Raw genomic sequence first — 21,321 nt, 5'->3', positions numbered from 1 at the left:
CCACACTCTCCTCCACTCCAGCCCTCTCCATCTCTCCCGCCTCCACGCTGGTCCACTCCTTCCTTTCCCCCTCTCTCCTTCCCTCCCTCTCTAACCCAGCCCTGTTCCCGCTCTCCTTCTCTTGTTTGCCCAAATTTCACGTAAAATTGTTCTCCCTCTCTGCCTCCCCACCCTCTATCTTTGCTCACGTTCTTACCCTCCACCTTCCTTCCTCCTTCCCTCGGTGCCTCTCTTCACCCTCTATCACTGCACCCACTCGCTCAACCCAATCTTACCCTCTTCAACCTACTTACCCGCACTCTCCCATTCTCCCCCCTATAGTCTACCCTTTGTCTCTTAACATCTCTCTCCCTCACTCTCTTTCTCTCTTCACCACTGTCACATCTGTCCTTCGGCCACGGAGAGAGGGGAAAGAGTTAGACGGATATGGAGAGGGAGGAGTGAAACTGATCGAGTCAGCAATTGATTGTTTCGGCATTGGCTTCGTTCAGTGACCCCAGCTCCACCTTTCTCCCAGACTGCATATCCTTCCCTCCATCCGTGACTTTATAGTACACTGAGAGAGAGAGAGAGAGAGAGAGAGAGGGAGACAGAGAGAGAGGGAGGCAGAGAGAGGAAGAGGGAGAGACACGGAGAGGGAGAGAGAAAGAGGAACAGAGAGAGAGAGAGGGAGACAGAAAGGGAGAGAGAGAGTGAGTGAGAGAGGGAGACAGAGAGTACGAGAGAGTGACAAAAACTTTGTTTCTCCCTCTTCCCAATGGCCTGATACTTCCCCTCGCCCTCTCCCTCCCTCTCCGCTGAGGGTTTGATAGTGAATCAGAGTCACCGGAAGTTGAGTAAATCCGTGTCCTGCGGAAGCGACAGCAAATAAAGCCTTTCGGCTGGATGAGGAGGGCGCGGGAGGAATATGTTTCATATGAGTGATGTAGGATTCAGAAAGGTAGGGAGTAAGCAGAGGGTGAGGGGTCAGTGTGAGAGTGGTGTAAGGCGGAGGGAGTGGGGAGTAATGGAGGAGTGAGGGGGAGGGATAGTAGAGTTTGGGATGAGAAAGGAGAAGCGGAGAGAGACTAGAGAGAGGAAGGTGAGAGAGAAGGACGAGATTCGGGGAAAGCGCGTAAATAGACCCTTCAGTCCGTCTGGACAGTTCCACCCGTGTTCACAGAGCCAGTGCTGTTTGCACACGGTTGGAATTTACTCCTGTAAACCTTCTCCACCCGCGTGTCGGGTCGGAGCTGGAGAGCTTTGTGACCTGGTATCAACACTCCCCACCCCCTCCATTTCACCAACACAATAGAGCTGGTTACTGACAACAGGAAGTCAGCCGGGGCGATGCAGACATTCCTGTTTACATCAACGGCAGAGGATAAGGGAGTTGAGAGCTCCAATCTCCTGAGAGTGAACACCACTAACAGCCTGTCCTTGTCCAGCCACAAGGACACTATCGCCAAGAAAGCTCAGCGGCCTCTCTGCTTCTTCCAGAGGCTGAAGAAAATCGGCGCCTCCTGGACGACCATCATCTGTTTTTACAGAACACATTCTGTGCGGAAACACAGGATTGTCTGTTGTCACGGCAACAGCACCGGCCACCACCGGAAACACTGCAGAGAGCTGTAAACAAGTTCAGTAAATCATGGAAACTGTGGACACTGTTTACACATCTCTCTGCCTCAATAAAACAGTCCACATTATCAAAGACCCCACACACGTCGAACAATCTGACTTCCTGAGAGATGGACCACTAACATCACAATCTCCCTAATGCAGTTGTGATTAATTGGTCTGTATGATTCGTTCCTTTAATTAATTGTCCCTCACATTTCGCAACCCCGCACTCCCAGTCCCGAGGTGATGAATTGATCTTTATGGACGGGCTGCGAATCAAAAGTTATCACTGTATCTTGATTCATTGAAAGCAAATGTCCCAATTTACGCTCATCTCTCCTCTCCTCTTCTCTCTCCCTCTCATTCTCTCTGCCTGTCACTCTCTCTCTCTTTCTCTCTATCTCTCTCTTCTCCGTCTCTCTACCCCTCTCCTTTCCCTTCTTCCCCCTCTGTTACGTCCTCACTTACCCTCTCTCTCCCCCCTTCTCCACACTCCTCCGCCGCCTATTCTGCAGCACACTAAACGGAAACAAACAGGCCTCTCCCGGAAACCACAAGCCTTTATCTTCTGAGAGAACATTGAATCTTTCCAACCGACGAGAAATTATACAGCATCTGTAATCCACTGAGTGTGTAAAACCGTCATCACAGTGCGGGGTGGGGGAGGGGTGCTGGTCTGGACGGGTGGGTGGCGGAGACAGCAAGCTACAGGAAAGGGGGAATTTGGGAGAAAACGAGAGGCAAGCGAAAAGTTAGGCATAAACGGAGTAAGCGACAATCAGGGAAAGATGCAGGTTAGTGACTGTGTAGGGAAGAATGTTTGGAGGAAAGAGTGGGAGGGTACAAAAGAGAACGGATGAGGAAAAGAGAGGAGACAGAGAAATTGAGGAATTGTATATGTAAAGAGAGAGAGAGTGAGAGAGAGACAGAGAAAGAGAGAGAGGGAGAGGAACTGAGAGTGAGAGACAGAGAGAGAGGAAGAGATGGAGAGAGAGACAGAGAGAGGGAGAGCAAGAGACAGAGACAGAGGGAGAGAGGAAGAGATGGAGAGAGAGAGAGACAGAGAGGGAGAGCAAGAGACAGACAGGGAGGAAGAGATGGAGAGAGAGAGAGGGAGAGAGACAGAGAGCGAGAGAGACAGATAGACAGAGAGGGAGAGAGGAACAGAGAGTGAGAGGGAGAGAGACAGACAGAGAGAAAGAGAGGGAGACAGAGGGGCGGAGACAGAGACAGACAGAGAGAGATGGAGAGAGAGAGACAGAGAGAGAGGGAGAGAGACAGAGAAAGACAGACAGACAGACAAAGAGGGTGGGGAGAGAGGGAGAGTCAGAGAGGGAGAGGGCCAGAGAGAAAGGGAGACAGAGCGAGGGAGGGAGACAGAGAGAGAAGGTGGGGAGAGAGTGAGAGAAAAAGAGGAAGAGACAGAGAGGGAGAGAGACAGACAGACAGGGAGACAGCAAGAAAGTGGGAGACAGAGAGAGAGAGACAGACAGAGAGAGAGTGAGGGTGGGGAGAGATAGAGAATGATCGGGAGAGAGAGAGACAGAGAGAGAGGAAGAGAGAGTGGAACAGGGAGGGAGAGAGACAGAGAGAGGGAGAGCAAGAGAGAGAGAGGGAGAGACACAGGGAGACAGGCAGAGAGAGGGAGAGAAAGACACAGAGAGAGAGGGTGGGGAGAGAGAGGGAGAGGAACAGAGAGAGAGGGAGAGAGACTGAGGAGAGAGTCAGAGACAGGCAGAGAGAGAGAGAGATGGTGGGGAAAGTGTGAGAGAGGGAGAGACAGAGAGAGAGGGGGAGAGGAACAGAGGGAGAGACGGAGGGGGAGAGAGAGGAGAGAGGGAAACAGACAGACAGAGAGAGTGAGGGTGGGGAGAGAGTGAGAGAAAGAGAGAGAGAGAGATTGAGAGTGAGAGGGAGAGGGAGACAGACAGAGAGGGGAAGAGTGAGTGATAGGCAGAGAGAGTGATAGAGAGAGAGGGAGAGGCAGAGGGAGACAGAGAGAACTGAGAGGGGGAGAGAGAGGGGGAAGAGAGAGTGAGAGACAGAGAGAGAGACAGAGGGAGAGAGAGAGGGACAGATGGAGAGAGAGAGAGAGAGAGGGAGACGGAGAGAGACAGAGAGAGAGGGTGGGAAGAGAGGGAGAGACAGAGAGAGACAGAAAGAGAGAGACAGAGAGAGGGAGAGAGAGGAACGGAGAGTGAGAGAGACAGAGAGAGAGGCGGAGAGAGAGAGGGACAGATGGAGAGAGAGAGGGAGACGGAGAGAGACAGAGAGAGAGAGAGAGTGAGTGGGGAGAGAGTGAGAGAAAGAGAGGGAGAGACAGAGAGAGACAGAAAGAGAGAGACAGAGAGAGGGAGAGAGAGGAACAGAGAGTGAGAGAGAGACAGAGACGGAGAGAAAGAGAGGGAGACAGAGACAGAGGGAAAGGAAGTAAGACATTGAGAGAGAGAGTGAGAGGAAGAGGGAGACAGAAAGAACTGGGGAGAGAGAGAGAGAGACAGAGAGAGGCAGAAAGACAGAGACAGAGAGAAAGAGGGAGACAGAGAGAGGGGCGGAGACAGAGACAGAGAGCGAGAGATGGAGAGAGAGACAGACAGAGTGAGAGAGATGGAGAGAGAGAGACAGAGAGGCAGGCAGAGAGGAACAGAGAGAGAGGAACAGAGAGAGGGAGATAGACAGAGAAAGACAGACAGACAAAGAGGGTGGGGAGAGGGAGAGTCAGAGAAGGAGAGGGCCAGAGAGAAAGGGAGACAGAGCGAGGGAGGGAGACAGAGAGACAGACAGACAGAGAGAGAAGGTGGGGAGAGAGTGAGAGAAAAAGAGGGAGAGACAGAGAGGGAGAGAGAGAGACAGACAGAGAGAGAGAGAGAGAGTGAGGGTGGGGAGAGATAGAGAATGATCGAGAGAGAGGGAGAGAGGAAGAGAGAGAGAGGAACAGAGAGTGAGAGAGAGACAGAGAGAGAGCGAGAGAGAGAGGAACAGGGAGTGAGAGAAAGACAGAGAGAGGGAGAGAGACTGAGAGAGAGGGAGAGAGGAAGAGAGACAGAGAGAGAGCGAGAGAGAGTGGAACAGGGAGGGAGAGAGACAGAGAGGGAGAGCAAGAGAGAGAGAGGGAGAGAGACAGGGAGACAGGCAGAGAGAGAGGAACAGAGAGAGGGAGAGAGAGACAGAGAGAGAGAGGGTGGGGAGAGAGAGAGGGAGTGGGAGAGAGACAGACAGAGAGGGAGAGACAGGGAGAGAGGGAGAGAGGAACAGAGAGTGAGAGAGAGAGAGAGAGGGAGAGAGACTGAGGAGAGAGTCAGAGACAGGCAGAGAGAGAGAGAGATGGTGGGGAAAGTGTGAGAGAGAGAGGGGGAGAGGAACAGAGGGAGAGACAGGGAGGGGGAGAGAGAGAAGGAGAGGGAAACAGACAGAGAGAGTGATGGGGAGAGAGTGAGAGAGAGGGAGAGAGTGAGAGAAAGAGAGAGGGAGACAGAGAGAGAGGGAGCAGGAGAGACAGAGGAAGACAGCGGGAGAGGGAGTGAGAGATTGAAAGAGAGTGAGAGGGAGAGGGAGACCGACAGAGAGGGGAAGAGTGAGTGATAGGCAGAGAGAGTGATAGAGAGAGAGGGAGGCAGTGGGAGACAGAGAGAACTGAGAGGGGACGAGAGAGAGAGGGGAAGTGAGAGTGAGAGACAGAAAGAGAGACATTGAGGGAGAGAGAGGGACAGATTGAGAGAGAGAGAGAGGGAGACAGAGAGAGGGAGAGAGGAACAGAGAGAGGGAGAGAGAGGAACGGAGAGTGAGAGACAGAAAGAGAGAGACTGAGGGAGAGTGAGAGGGAGAGACAGAGAGAGACAGAGAGGGAGAGAGAGGAACAGAGAGAGGGAGAGAGGAACGGAGAGTGACAGAGACAGAGAGAGGCGGAGAGAGAGAGGGACAGATGGAGAGAGAGAGAGGGTGGGGAGAGAGTGAGAGAAAGAGAGGGAGAGACAGAGAGACAGAAAGAGAGAGACAGAGAGAGGGAGAGAGAGGAACAGAGTGTGAGAGAGAGACAGAGACGGAGAGAAAGAGAGGGAGACAGAGACAGAGGGAAAGGAAGTAAGACATTGAGAGAGAGTGAGAGGAAGAGGGAGACAGAAAGAACTGGGGAGAGAGAGTGAGAGACAGAGAGAGGCAGAAAGAGAGACAGAGGGAGAGAGGGAGGGGAACAGAGAGTGAGAGACAGAGACAGACAGAAAGAGAGGGAGAGAGACAGAGAGAGAGTGCGGAGAGAGAGTGAGAGAGAGAGGGAGACAGAGACAGAGGGAGGGAGTGAGAGATTGAGAGAGTGAGAGAGATGGAAACAGACAGAGAGAGGGAGAGAGACAGAGAGAGAGTGCGGAGAGAGAGTGAGAGAGAGAGGGAGACAGAGAGGGAAGAGAGAGAGTGAGTGAGAAAGAGGCAGAAAGAGTCATAGAGAGAGAGGGGAGGGAGAGGGAGAGAGACAGAAAGAGAGAGACAGACAGAGAGGGAGAGAGAGGAACAGAGTGAGCGAGACAGAGAGAGGGGGGAGAGAGAGAGAGCGAGGGAGACAGAGAGAGTGAGGAGAGAGTGAGAGAGAAGGAGACAGGGAGAGGGGGAGACAGAGGAAGTGAGAGAGAGGCAGAGTGATAGAGAGAGAGGGAGACAGAGAGAACTGAAGGGGAGAGAGAGGGAGAGGGAGTGAGAGAGGGAGAGAGAGGGTGGGGAGAGAGAGAGAGGGAGCGGGAGAGACAGAGGGAGAGGGAGTGAGATTGAAAGAGAGTGAGAGGGAGAGGGAGACAGACAGAGAAGGGAAGAGAGAGTGATAGAGAGAGGGAGAGAGAGTGAGAGGCAGAGGGAGACAGAGAGAACTGAGAGGGGGAAAGAGGGGAAGAGAGAGTGAGAGACAGAAAGAGAGAGACAGAGAGAGAGAGCGAGAGAGAGGGACAGATGGAGAGAGAGAGGGTGGGAAGAGAGTGAGAGAAAGAGAGGGAGAGACAGAGAAAGGGAGCGAGAGGAACAGAGAGAGGGATAGAGAGGAACAGAGTGAGAGACAGACAGAGGGAGAGGGGAGAGAGAGAGGGAGAGATGGAGAGAGAGAGACAGAGCGAGGGAGACAGAGAACGTGAGGAGAGAGTGAGAGAGAAGGAGAGAGGGAGAGGGAGGGGAGACAGAGGAAATGAGAGAGAGGCAGAGAGTGATAGAGAGAGAGGGAGAGAGGGAGGGTGGGGAGAGAGTGAGAGAGAGGGAGACAGAGAGAGAGGGAGCGGGAGAGACAGAGGAAGACAGAGGGAGAGGGAGTGAGAGATTGAAAGAGAGTGAGAGGGAGAGGGAGACAGACAGAGAAGGGAAGAGAGAGTGATAGAGAGAGGGAGTGAGAGTGAAAGGCAGAGGGAGACAGAAAACTGAGAGGGTGAGAGAGAAGGGGAGAGTGAGAGACAGAAAGAGAGAGATGGAGAGAGAGAGAGGAAGAGATGGAGAGAGAGACAGAGAGAGGGAGAGCAAGAGACAGAGATAGAGACAGGGAGGAAGAGATGGAGAGAGAGACAGAGGGAGAGCAAGAGACAGAGACAGAGGGAGAGAGGAAGAGATGGAGAGAGAGACAGAGAGAGGGAGAGCAAGAGACAGAGGGAGATAGAGAGATGGAGAGAGGGAGAAAGAGAGGGAGAGAGACAGAGAGCGAGAGAGAGACAGAAAGAGACAGATAGACAGAGGGAGAGAGGAACAGAGAGTGAGAGGGAGAGAGACAGAGAGAAAGAGAGGGAGACAGAGAGAGGAGCGGAGAGAGAGACAGACAGAGAGATGGAGAGACAGACAGAGAGAAATGGAGAGAGAGAGAGAGACAGAGAGAGAGGGAGAGAGACAGAGACAGGCAGAGAGGAACAGAGAGAGAGGGAGAGAGACAGAGAAAGACAGACATACAGAATAAGAGGGTGGGGAGAGAGGGAGAGTCAGAGAGGGAGAGAGCCAGAGAGAAAGGGAGACAGAGCGAGGGAGGGAGACAGACAGACAGACAGAGAGAGACAGCAGGAAAGTGGGAGACAGAGAGAGAGAGACAGATAGACAGAGAGAGGGAGTGAGGGTGGGGAGAGATAGAGAAAGATCGAGAAAGAGAGACAGAGAGAGGGAGAGAGGAAGAGAGAGAGAGGAACAGAGAGTGAGAGAGAGACAGAGAGAGAGAGAGCGAGAGAGAGAGGAACAGGGAGTGAGAGAAAGACAGAGAGAGAGGGAGAGAGACTGAGAGAGAGGGAGAGAGGAAGAGAGAGAGCGGAACAGAGATTGAGAGACAGAGAGCGAGCGAGAGAGAGTGGAACAGGGAGGGAGAGAGACAGAGAGAGGGAGAGCAAGAGAGAGAGAGGGAGAGAGACAGGGAGACAGGCAGAGAAAGAGGAACAGAGAGAGGGAGAGAGACAGAAAGAGGGAGAGAGACACAGGGAGAGGGTGGGGAGAGAGAGCGGGTGGGAGAGAGACTGAGAGAGAGAGAGACAGAGAGAGAGGGAGAGAGGAACAGAGAGTGAGAGAGAGGGAGAGAGACTGGGAGAGAGTCAGAGACAGGCAGAGAGAGAGATGGTGGGGAAAGTGTGAGAGAGGGAGAGACAGAGAGAGAGAGAGGGAGAGAGGAACAGAGGGAGAGACAGAGAGGGGGAGAGAGAGAAGTAGAGAGGGAAACAGAAAGACAGAGAGAGTGAGGGTGGGGAGAGAGTGAGAGAAAGAGAGGGAGAGAGTGAGAGAAAGAGAGAGGGAGACAGAGGGAGAGGGAGTGAGAGATTGAAAGAGTGAGAGGGAGACAGACAGAGAGGGGAAGAGAGTGATAGGCAGAGAGAGTGATAGAGAGAGAGGGAGAGGCAGAGGGAGACAGAGAGAACTGAGAGGGGGAGAGAGAGAGGGGAAGAGAGAGTGAGAGACAGAAAGAGAGAGACAGAGAGAGAGAGGGGGACAGATGGTGAGAGACAGAGAGAGAGGGTGGGGAGAGAGTGAGAGAAAGAGAGGGAGAGACAGAGAGAGGGGGAGAAAGGAACAGAGAGGGAGAGAGAGGAACAGAGAGTGAGAGAGACAGAGAGAGAGGGACAGATGGAGAGAGAGAGAGGGAGACGGAGAGAGACAGAGAGAGAGCGGGGAGAGAGTGAGAGAGAGGGAGAGACAGAGAGAGAGACAGAAAGAGAGAGACAGAGAGAGGGAGAGAGAGGAACAGAGAGTCAGAGAGAGACAGAGACGGGGAGAAAGAGAGGGAGACAGAGACAGAGGGAAAGGAAGTAAGACATTGAGAGAGAGTGAGAGGGAGAGGGAGACAGAAAGAACTGAGGGGGAGAGAGAGAGTGAGAGACAGAAAGACAGAGACAGAGAGAGAGGGAGAGAGAGGAACGGAGAGAGAGACAGACAGAGAGAGAGATAGGTGGAAAGAGAGGGAGAGTCAGAGAGGGAGAGAGAGAACTGAGGAGGAGAGAGAGACAGAGACAGAGAGAGGCAGAAAGAGAGAGACAGTGGGAGAGAGGGAGTGGAACAGAGAGTGAGAGACAGAGACAGAGAGAAAGAGAGGGAGACACAGAGAGAGAGAGAGAGACAGAGAGGGAGTGAGAGATTGAGAGAGTGAGAGAGAGGGAAACAGACAGAGGGAAGAGAGAGAGTGAGTGAGAAAGAGGCAGAAAGAGTCATAGAGAGAGACGGGAGGGAGAGGGAGAGAGACAGAAAGAGAGAGACAGACAGAGAGGGAGAGAAACAGAGTGAGAGAGACAGAGAGAGAGAGGGGAGAGAGAGATGGAGAGAGAGACAGAGCGAGGGAGACAGAGAGAGTGAGGAGAGAGTGAGAGAGAAGGAGACAGGGAGAGGGAGGGGAGACAGAGAGAGAGGCAGAGAGTGATAGAGAGAGAGGGAGACAGAGAGAACTGAGGGGGAGAGAGAGGGAGAGGGAGAGAGGGAGAGAGAAAGGGTGGGGAGAGAGAGAGAGGGAGCGGGAGAGACAGAGGAAGACAGAGGGAGAGGGAGTGAGAGATTGAAAGAGAGTGAGAGGGAGAGGGAGACAGACAGAGAAGGGAAGAGAGAGTGATAGGCAGAGAGAGTGATAGAGAGAGAGGGAGAGAGAGTGAGAGGCAGAGGGAGACAGAGAGAACTGAGAGGGGGAGAGAAAGAGGGGAAGAGAGAGTGAGAGACAGAAAGAGAGAGACAGAGAAAGGGAGAGAGAGGAACAGAGAGAGGGAGAGAGGAACGGAAGAGTGAGAGAGAGAGAGAGAGGCGGAGAGAGAGAGGGACAGATGGAGAGAGAGAGAGGGAGACGGAGAGACAGAGAGAGGGTGGGGAGAGAGTGAGAGAAAGAGAGGGAGAGACAGAGAGAGGGGGAGAAAGGAACAGAGAGGGAGAGAGAGGAACGGAAGAGTGAGAGAGAGAGAGAGAGAGGCGGAGAGAGAGAGGGACAGATGGAGAGAGAGAGAGGGAGACGGAGAGACAGAGAGAGGGTGGGGAGAGAGTGAGAGAAAGAGAGGGAGAGACAGAGAGAGGGGGAGAAAGGAACAGAGGGAGAGAGAGGAACAGAGAGTGAGAGAGACAGAGAGAGAGGGACAGATGGAGAGAGAGAGAGGGAGACGGAGAGAGACAGAGAGAGAGAGCGGGGAGAGAGTGAGAGAGAGGGAGAGACAGAGAGAGAGAGAGACAGAGAGAGGGAGAGAGAGGAACAGAGAGTCAGAGAGAGACAGAGAGGGAGAGAAAGAGAGGGAGACAGACAGAGGGAGAGGAAGTAAGACATTGAGAGAGAGTGAGAGGGAGAGGGAGACAGAAAGAACTGAGGGGGGAGAGAAAGAGGGGAAGAGAGAGTGAGAGACAGAAAGAGAGAGAGAGCGAGAGAGAGGGACAGATGGGGAGAGAAAGAGAGAGGGTGGGGAGAGAGTGAGAGAACGAGAGGGAGAGACAGAAAGAGAGAGACAGAGAGAGAGGGAGAGAGAGGAACGGAGAGAGAGACAGAGACAGAGAGAGGAGGAAAGAGAGGGAGTCAGAGAGTGAGAGAGAGAGAGAACTGAGGAGGAGAGACAGAGACAGAGAGGCAGAAAGAGGCAGAAAGAGAGAGACAGAGGGAGAGAGGGAGTGGAACAGAGAGTGAGAGACAGAGACAGAGTGAGTGAGGGAGACAGAGAGAGTGAGGAGAGAGTGAGAGAGAAGGAGACAGGGAGAGGGAGGGGAGACAGAGGAAGTGAGAGAGAGGCAGAGAGTGATAGAGAGAGAGGGAGACAGACAGAACTGAGGGGGAGAGGGAGAGAGAGGGAGAGAGAGAGGGTGGGGAGAGAGTGAGAGAGAGGGACAGAGAGAGAGGGAGCGGGAGAGACAGAGGAAGACAGAGGGAGAGGGATTGAGAGTGAAAGAGAGTGAGAGGGAGAGGGAGACAGACAGAGTAGGGAAGAGAGAGTGATAGGCAGAGAGAGTGATAGAGAGAGAGGGAGAGAGTGAGAGGCAGAGGGAGACAGGGAGAACTGAGAGGGGGAGAGAGGGGAAGAGAGAGTGAGAGACAGAAAGAGAGAGACAGAGAGAGAGGGACAGATGGAGAGAGAGAGAGGGAGACGGAGAGAGACAGAGAGAGAGGGTGGGGAGAGAGTGAGAGAAAGAGAGGGAGAGACAAAAGAGAGAGACAGAGAAAGGGAGAGCGAGAGAGAGGAACAGAGAGTGAGAGAGAGAGACAGAGATGGAGAGAAAGAGAGGGAGACAGAGACAGAGGGAGAGGAAGTAAGACATTGAGAGAGAGTGAGAGGGAGAGGGAGACAGAAAGAACTGAGGGGGAGAGAGAGAGTGAGAGACAGAGAGAGAAGGAGAGAGAGGAACGGAGAGAGAGACAGAGACAGAGAGGAGGAAAGAGAGAGGGAGAGTCAGAGAGGGAGAGAGAGAGAACTGAGGAGGAGAGAGAGAGAGAGAAGGAGAGAGAGGCAGAAAGAGAGAGACAGAGGGAGAGAGGGAGTGGAACAGAGAGTGAGAGACAGAGACAGAGAAAGAGAGGGAGACAGAGAGGGAGAGAACCAGAGAGAGAGTGGGGAGAGAGAGTGAGAGAGGGAGACAGAGACAGAGGGAGAGGGAGTGAGAAGTTGAGAGAGTGAGAGGGAGAGGGAGACAGAAAGAACTGAGGGGGAGAGAGAGAGTGAGAGACAGAAAGAGAGAGACAGAGAGAGAAGGAGAGAGAGAAACGGAGAGAGAGACAGAGACAGAGAGAGAGGAGGAAAGCGAGAGGGAGAGTCAGAGAGGGAGAGAGAGAGAACTGAGGAGGAGAGAGAGAGAGAAGGAGAGAGAGGCAGAAAGAGAGAGACAGAGGGAGAGAGGGAGTGGAACAGAGAGAGACAGAGACAAAAAGAAAGAGAGGGAGACAGAGAGGGAGAGAACCAGAGAGAGAGTGGGGAGAGAGAGTGAGAGAGAAAGAGGCAGAAAGTGTCATAGAGAGAGAGGGGAGGGAGAGGGAGAGAAAGAGAGACAGAAAGAGAGAGACAGAGAGAGAGGGAGAGAGAGGAATGGAGTGAGAGACAGACAGAAAGAGTGAGGGGAGTGAGAGAGAGGGAGAGATGGAGACAGAGAGAGCGTAAGGAGAGAGTGAGAGAGAAGGAGACAGGGAGAGGGAGGGCAGACATAGGAAGTGAGAGAGAGGCAGAGTGTGATAGAGAGAGAGGGAGACAGAGAGAACTGAGGGGAGAGAGAGGGAGAGGGAGAGAGAGGGAAAGCGTGAGAAGGAGAGAGAGAGAGGGGGAGTGAGAGAGGGATACGTATAGGGAGAGGGATATGGAGAGGGTGAGGATGAAATTCCTCTCCTGTCTGGTTCCATTTAGTCCTGTTTCTCCATCTTCCCAGTATCTCCTGCTTCTCAACTTCCCCCGAGCTCTTTACCCGTTCTATCTCTCCTCCTTCTACACACTCACTTCTCCCCGCATATCCTCATCCCTTTGTCTCCCTCCTCTCTCGCCCCCTACCCAATTCCCCCAAATTTGTTTCACCCTCTTCCCAATGGCCTGATACTTTCCCTCGCCCTCTCCCTTCCTCTCCGCTGAGGGTTTGACAGTGAATCAGAGTCACCGGAAGTTGAGTAAATCCGTGTCCTGCGGAAGCGACAGCAGATAAAGCCTTTCGGCTGGATGAGGAGGGCGCGGGAGGAATATGTTTCATATGAGTGATGCAGGATTCAGGAAGGTAGGGAGTAAGCAGAGGGTGAGGGGTCAGTGTGAGAGTGGTGTAAGGCGGAGGGAGTGGGGAGTAATGGAGGAGTGAGGGGGAGGGATAGTAGAGTTTGGGATGTGAGAGGAGAAGCAGAGAGAGACTAGAGAGAGGAAGGTGAGAGAGAAGGATGAGATTCGGGGAAAGCGCGTAAATAGACCCTTCAGTCCGTCTGGACAGTTCCACCCGTGTTCACAGAGCCAGTGCTGTTTGCACACGGTTGGAATTTACTCCTGTAAACCTTCTCCACCCGCGTGTCGGGTCGGAGCTGGAGAGCTTTGTGACCTGGTATCAACACTCCCCACCCCCTCCATTTCACCAACACAATAGAGCTGGTTACTGACAACAGGAAGTCAGCCGGGGCGATGCAGACAATCCTGTTTACATCAACGGCAGAGGATAAGGGGGTTGAGAGCCCCAATCTCCTGAGAGTGAACACCACTGACAGCCTGTCCTTGTCCAGCCACAAGGACACTATCGCCAAGAAAGCTCAGCGGCCTCTCTGCTTCTTCCAGAGGCTGAAGAAAATCGGCGCCTCCTGGACGACCATCAACTGTTTTTACAGAACACATCCTGTGCGGAAACTAGTCGTGTTGTCACGGCAACAGCACTGGCCCCCACCGGAAACACTGCAGAGAGCTGTGAACAAGTTCAGTACATCATGGAAACTGTGGACACTGTTTACACATCTCTCTGCCTCAATAAAACAGTCCACATTATCAAAGACCCCACACACGTCGAACATTCTGACTTCCTGAGAGATGGACCACTAACTTCACAATCTCCCTAATGCAGTGTTGTGATTAATTGGTCTGTATGATTCGTTCCTTTAATTAATTGTCCCCCTACATTTCGCGACCCCGCACTCCCAGTCCCGAGGTGATGAATTGATCTTTATTGACGGGATGCGAATCAAAGGTTATCACTGTACCTTGATTCGTTGAAAGCAAATGTCCCAATTTACACTCATTTCCCCTCTCCTCTTCTCTCTCCCCCTCTCTCATTCTCTCTGCCTGTCACTCTCTCTCTCTCTCTTTCTCTCTCTGTCTCTCTCCCTCTCTCACTTTCCCTTTTCTCTACCCCTCTCTTTTCCCTTCTTCCCCCTCTCTTACGTCCTCACTTGCCCTCTCTCTCCCCCCTTCTCCACACCCCTCCGCCGCCTATTCTGCAGCACACTAAACGGAAACAAACAGGTCTCTCCGGGAAACCACAAGCCTTTATCTTCTGAGAGAACATTGAATCTTTCCAACCGACGAGAAATTATACAACATCTGTAATCCACTGAGTGTGTAAAACCGTCATCACAGTGCGGGGTGGGGGAGGGGTGCTGGTCTGGACGGGTGGGTGGCGGAGACAGCAAGCTACAGGAAAGGGGGAATTGGGGAGAAAACGAGAGGCAAGCGAAAAGTTAGGCATAAACGGAGCAAGAGACAATAAGGGAAAGATGCAGGTTAGTGACTGTGTAGGGAAGAATGTTTGGAGGAAAGAGTGGGAGGGTGTAAAAGAGTACGGATGAGGAAAAGAGGAGATAGAGAAATTGAGGAATTGTATATGTATAGAGAGAGAGACGGAGAGATGAGTGTTAAGGGGGAGAGAGAGAGACGGAGAGATATGAGAGTTAAGGGGGAGAGAGGGAGAAAGGGAGAGAGAGAGGACTGTGGAGCAGAGTAGAGTACCGGGACACAGGTAAACATCATCTTTGAACTGTTCCACACTCACCTTGAAATCACATCCTCTGGTAATTGAGATATTCACCTGGTGAACAAACGATGTCGGTTCTCTTCTGTCAGATCCCTACTCAGCCTCAGTCTGCCTCTGGTCTCCCCTCACCCCCCATCGCTACAGAGGAAACAACTGAAGCCTCTCCAACCTTTCATTCCCTCTGATCCATGAGGCAAACCCTCCATTTCCAGAACATTAACTCTCACCCGATCCTCCCTCCGCCGTAACAGGGTTAGAGTTCCTCCTGTTGTCAACCAACGACCAGCGGTTCTGTGGTGGCGATAGAGTCACCCGGATGGTGAGATGTGTCCAGGTGCCAGGGACAGGGATGACTCCGATCAGGTCCCTGGCATTCTAAAGGGGGACGGCGAGCAACCAGACTTGTTGGTAAATATTGGCACCAATGACAGGTAGAAAATGTCAGCAGGCCCTGGAAACTGCAGAGGCGTGAGAGAGGAGCTGGCCAAAAGTGATTGGAAGAGACGTCAAAGCAAGACTGGGTGGAATTTTGGGAAGCAATTCAGAAAGCCTAGGTTATCCACATCCCAAAGAGACAGAAGCGTTCAAAATGCAGATAGTCCATAAGACCATGAGGTGCAGGAGTAGATTAGGACATTCGGCCCATCGACTCTGCTTTAACATATCACCGTATCATCCTTGTTGATCCAATTTCGTCCCAGTCCCAATCTCCTGTCTTCTCCTCGTATCCTTTCACACCCTGAACAATCAGTAATATATGACCTTCTGTAGTAAATGTACTGAGAGACTCGGCCTCCACCGTTGCCTGTGGCAAAGAATCCCATAGATTCTCCACTCTGGCTAAAGAAATTCCTCCTCATTTCCGTTCTATCAGGATGCCCTCTGTTATGGCTCCTCCGGTCTTAGACCCACCAATCACAGGAAAAATCCTGCCCACATCCACTCTATCAAGGCTCCTCCTTCAACGAGTTCACCCCTTATTTTTCTGAATTCTGGCCCAGAGACATCAATGGTGATATGACAACCTATTCAATACTGGAACCATTTTCGTGCACCTCCTCTGAACCCCCTGGAGATTCAGCACATCCTTTCTAAGACAAGGAGCTCAAACCTGCTCAAAATACTACAAGTGAGGCCCCACCAGAGCTTTTTAATGTTCCAGCATTTCGTCCTTGCTTTTACCTTTTAGTCCTCATGGAATGAATGCTCTGTATTCCATCTGCCGTTTCCAATCCTAATCTGTCCAGCTCCTTCTGTGGCCTCTCTACGTCCTCAGAACTACCTTTCCCCCCATCTCTGTTCATGTCCTCTGCAGATTTTGCAGCAAAGCCATCAAATACATCATCCAAGTCATCGCCATATAGCAGAGAATAATCGGTCCCATCACAGACCCCTGTGGAATGCCATTGGACATCTTCAGCCAGACAGAAAACGCTCCATTTATTCACACGTTCTGCCTCCTGTCAATCAGCCACTGCTTTATCTGTGCTGGACTCTTTCTGTAATATCATGGGCTCGTAGCTTGTTAAACAGCCTCATGTCTGCCACCTTTTCAAAGGCCTGAAATTCAAAGTACACAACATCAACTGATTGTCCTTTGTCTATCCCGCTTGTTAGTTTCTTCAATGAATTTCAACAGGTTTGTCAGGAAACTATGCTGACTACGGCCCTTTTTATCATTTGCCCAAAGAACCCTGAGACATCATCCTTAATAATCGAATCCAACATCTTCCCAAACACTGAGGTCAGACCAGCTGGCCTTCAGTTTCCTTCCCTCTGCCTCTCTCGCTTCCTGAAGAGTGGAGTGACACTGTTGTACTCCCCTTTCTCCGGAATCCCTCTTCCACACCACACTGTTCCTTATTCTTCACCTATTCCCTATTCTTCCTTATCTCTCTTCGTATCCCGACTCTGTCTTCTCCCTCTTTCAATCCCCACTCCCCCTTCTTTCCTCTCCCTACTCCCCCGTCTTTCTTCTCCCCAATCTCACTTCGTTCTCTGCATTACAGGGGCAAATCTAGCTACAACAAGACCAGCCAGACCGCCCCGCCCAGCCAGACCATGCCCACACCAACCCACCCTCTGCACCTCCCTTACCTGAAACTGCCTGAGGACAGAACTCAGAGATTTCCTGAGACGGGAAATGTCCCACCTCAGCCACCGAGGCGCCTCACCATAGGATGAAGGCCAGGGCCCCCGGCGCATTTGCTCTCTCGCCCTCTCCCGCCCGGGGGACCTGAGGCCACATATACCTGTCGTAGTACACTGGGGAATGGGAAACACGCAGAGGTGGATGGCACTTGTCGATACAGGTGCCCAGCACACCATCCTCCCAGGCAATCCCGCCGCATAGCGCTACAGCCCCTTCGAAGGCCAGCTATTCCCTATTCTTCCTTATCTCTTTTCATCTCCCCACTCTGTCTTCTCCCTCTTTCAATCCCCACTCTCCTCTCTCTCTCTCTCTCTCTCTCTCTCTCTCTCTCTCTCTCTCTCTCTCTCTCTCTCTCTCTCTCTCTCTCTCTCTCTCTCTCTCTCTCTCTCTCTCTCTCTCTCTCTTCTCCTCTCTCTCTCTCTCTCTCTCTCTCTCTCTCTCCTCCTCTCCCTCCCTCCCTCTCTCCCTCTCTCAGATTGGAGGAACAACACCTCATATGCCGTCTGGGTAGTCTCCAGCCCCTCGGCATGAACACCAAATTCTCCAACTTCCGGCAATTACCTCCCCCTCCCTTCCCCCATCCCACTTTCACTCTGCCTCCTCTTCCAGCTGCCTATCACCTCTCTCATGATTCTGCCTTCTTCTACTACCCATAGTGCTTTCCCCTTACATTCCTTCTTCACCTTTCCTGCCTATCCCCTCCGTGCTTCCCCTCCCCCACCCCCTCGATCTTTCCTCTGATTGGTTTTTCACCGGGCACCTACCAGCCTTCTCCTTCCCACCCTCACCCACCTTCTTTGTAGGGCCCCTGCCCCCTCCTTCTTCAGTCCTGACGAAGGGCCTCGGCCCGAAACGTTGACTGCTCGTTTTCACGGACGCTGCCTGACCTGCTGAGTTCCTCCAGCTTGTTTGTACGTGTTGATCTTTATTTAACTGTGTTTCCTAATATAATCTTCCAAACCCAAAACTGATTCCAAAGTTTTCCGAATTCCCCGACTGATAAAACATGAAATCAACTCTTTTATCAAAAATATAATGCAAACTCCCAATTACCACACATCCCACAAGTTTACATAAATGAGGCGTTCATGATATTGGCCTATAACAAGGAGGATCAGACGGGGAGCTGCAGGTTTTAGAATGGACACTGTTACAACAACCATTTTCCATGAGGAAAGTGGATGGCCAAACCTCCAAATACGATTCAAAAAGTTAATATTTCACACAAGAAGCTACACACATACCTGTTGAATCAAGATTTTGCACAAGTTCATGATACATTTTATTCCCATTCACAACGCTATACTCTGCCCCTTTCCTTATAAAACTGGCAACATCACCCCTCTACCAACTAACCTGTCAAGCCAAACGACAATACAATCCTGCACAGGAATAGAAACTTAAAATGTACAGGTTTCCTGAACAGATATAACATCGGAAGAATCTGAAAACCAGAAATAAACTTCTTAAAGTCTTGACCATTATAAATCAGAGTTCTCGCATTTCATTGCAATATTTTAATCCTATTGTGTATGTTGACAAGTAGACTGCGATACAGATACCCCACCCAACAAAACTTCATTTAAAGCTTCCCACAAAACACCAGTTACACCAAGATACCTTTCTGCAGTTTTCACAATCATTTTATTTCCTCAGTAGGATGAGATGTCTGATCAGTACAATTCACCACATCGGTTATAAACATCACAAACTTCATTTTATCCAGCAGTGAAGTATCTTTGGTGAGAGAACTGTGATGACGACATATATCCACTGACGTCACAATCTGTTCTCTGAGTGGGATCACTTTATCCAGTTTACCTGCTCTGCTTGCTGTACTTATCCTTGAACAGGCCCTTCTGCTCACTGTCTTGTTCTGAACCAATTGTCACTTCATGCCTTACTAAACCAATCCCTTCTGCCTACACAAGGAACACATCCCTCCATCCTCCTCACATTCACATGGTATCTAATAGCCTCTATCACATCCGCCTCCACCACCAGCCGATATTCACTCCAGACACCCACCACTATGGGAATGAAAAACAAAACTTGAAACGCAAATCTCCTTTAAACATTCTGAGTCAGGTTTTTAACATCATTGTCTTTTCCAATTGTTTTTTTCCAACAGCAGCTATGCAGAGAAAAGACAAAATTACACGAAATTACAAAATACTTCAATACTGCAAAAAGGACCAATGAGAGTGTGTTCCCTCTTTCTCCTGAAGTGCATGCCCACTGGCATTGGACATTTCCTCCTCAGAGAAAAAATCCCGGCTGTCCACTCTGTCTGTGTCTCTCACGTTCCTGTAAACGTCTGTCAGATCTCCCTCAGCCTCTGCCACTCCGGAGAAAATTCCCCGAGATTGTCCAGTCTCACTTTATCCAGGCAGCATCCTGTTAAGCCTCTTCCACTCACCATCCAAAACCTCCACATTATTCCTGTCTTCGAATGCAATTCTCCAGATGTGATTAAACTAGAGATTTATAAAACTGCAACATAACTGCCTGACAATGGAACCACTATCTGGAAGTTATGAACTCGGATTCCAAGATCCCCCTGTAGGTCAACACAGTCCAATCTCGCCCCATGAATATAACAGCAAGGAGATAATGCTGAGGCTTTATAAGACACGAGTCAGGCCACACTTGGAGTATTGTCAACAGTGTTGGGCCCCACATCTCAGACAGGATGTGTTGTCATTGGAGAGAGTCCAGAGGAAGTTCAGAAAGATGATTTTGGGAATGAAGGGGTTAACATATGAGGAGCACTTGGCAGCTTTGACCCTGTGCTCACTGGAACTCAGGAAAATGCGGGGGCATCTCATTGAAACCTACTGAGTGTTGAAAGGACTGGATAAGGTGGATGTGGAGAAGGTATTTCCTGTGGTGGGGCACAACCACAAAGTTGAGGGGCCACCTTTTCAAACAGAGGTAAGCAGGATTTTTTTTTATTACCCAGGGTGTATTGGATCTGTGGAATGCTCTGCCACAGACTGCGGTGGAGACCAAGTGTGTGGGTATATTCAAGGCGGAAGTTGATCGTTTCCTGATCGGTCAGGGTATCAAAGGATATGGCGGGAGGTCAGATATCTGGAATTGAGTGCGATCTGGGATCAGCCATGATAGAAAGGTGGCTGACTCAACGGGCTGAATGGCCTAATTCTGTTCCTATGCCTTATGGACTTATGAACACAGCCCCCTCAATCATGATGAATCTCCTCTGCTCTCTTCCAGCACAAAACATCCTTTGTACAGAATGCTAAGCAGAACAGAATGCAACTTTTCAAGAACGTTATCAAGTCAGGCAGCATCTGTTGAGGGGAATGGAGTCGATGTTTGGGACAGAACCCCTCCCTTACGGCACTAACACAGGCCCTTCGGCCCAACCTTTCCATGCTGTCCTCCTGTCCGTTTAAACTAATCCCTCTGTCTGCCTTTGACACAGAACACAGAAATCTACAACACATTACAGGCTCTTTAGCCCACAATGTTGTACCGACCATTTAACCTACTCTAGAGACTGCATAGGATTTCCTGATCGTATATCCCTCTATGTTTCTAAGCTCCATGAACCTATCTAAGAATCTCTTAAAATATCCTATTGTATCCAACTCCACCATCGCTGCAGGCAGCCCATTCAATGCACCCACCACTCTCTGTGTAAGAAACTTACCCCTGACATTCCCTCAGTACCGACTTCCAAGCAGCTTAAAACTACGTTCTCTCGTGTTAGTCACTTCAAGCCTGGGAAAATGCCTCTGGCTATCTACATGGTCAAAGCCTTTCATCATCGTATACACCTCTATCAGGTCACCTCTCATCCTCCATCGCTCCAAGAAGGAAAGGCCAAGTTCACTCAATCTATTCTCATAAGGCATGCTCTCCAATCCAAGAGCAACTTCCTTGTAAATCTACTCTACACTCTCTATAGTATCCACATCCTTCCTGTAGTGAGGTCACCAGAACTGAACACAGGTCTCCCAAGTGGGGTCCAACTAAGCCCACAACCATGCCGTGTTGGGGTACAATTACTTATGTACAGGTTAGGAGAAATGTAGCTTCAACATCACCTCACAGCTCTTGAACTCAATCCCACGGTTGATGACGGCCATCACACCAGACGTCTTCCTAACAACACTGCCAACCTCCACAGCAGCTTTGAATGTCGTATGGACATGGACCACAAGATCTCTCTGACCCTCCACACTACCAAGAGTCTTACCATTAATATTATATTCTGTGTTCAAATTTGATCTGCAGTAATGAATCTCTTCATCTGTGTTGAACTCCCTCTGCCACTTCCCAGTTCTGCATCCGAGGCGAGGAAATAGATTGCTGAGCCTCTGGCTAGGATCATTATGTCCTCATTATCCACGGGAATGGTACCGGAGGATTGTAGGGAGGCGAATGTTCTCCCCCTTGTCCAAAAAGGGTAGTAGGGATAGGCCGGATAATTATAGACCACTGAGCCTTACATCTGTGGTGGGAAAGCTGTTGGAAAAGATTCACAAAGATAGGATTTATTGGCACTTAGAGAATCATGGTCTGATCAGTGACAGTCAGCATGGCTTTCTGAAGGGCAGATCGTGTCTAACAAGCCTGATGGAGTTCTTTTAGGATGTGACCAGGCATATAGATGAGGGTAGTGCAGTGGATGTAATCTACATGGATTTTAGTAATGCATTTGATAAGGTTCCACACGGTAGGCTTAT

General features: G+C 50.9%; 1 protein-coding gene across 1 annotated transcript in view; it reads right to left on the bottom strand.

Annotated features, from left to right (window-relative positions):
- LOC140720258 (zinc-binding protein A33-like) overlaps nucleotides 1-16,805 on the bottom strand; it is a 72,644-nt gene extending 55,839 nt beyond the window's left edge. The window contains exon 1 of the mRNA XM_073035128.1: nucleotides 16,629-16,805. Within this exon, the coding sequence (XP_072891229.1) occupies nucleotides 16,629-16,805 (177 nt within the window). The remainder of the gene's footprint in view (nucleotides 1-16,628) is intronic.
- Between the last annotated feature and the right edge of the window lie 4,516 nt (nucleotides 16,806-21,321).

This window comes from Hemitrygon akajei, unplaced genomic scaffold (assembly GCF_048418815.1).
Source record: "Hemitrygon akajei unplaced genomic scaffold, sHemAka1.3 Scf000039, whole genome shotgun sequence".
In the NCBI taxonomy this organism is placed as follows: Eukaryota; Metazoa; Chordata; class Chondrichthyes; order Myliobatiformes; family Dasyatidae; genus Hemitrygon; species Hemitrygon akajei.
Note: the sequence above shows the minus strand (reverse complement) of the source record. Positions and strands in the feature narration are given on the sequence as shown.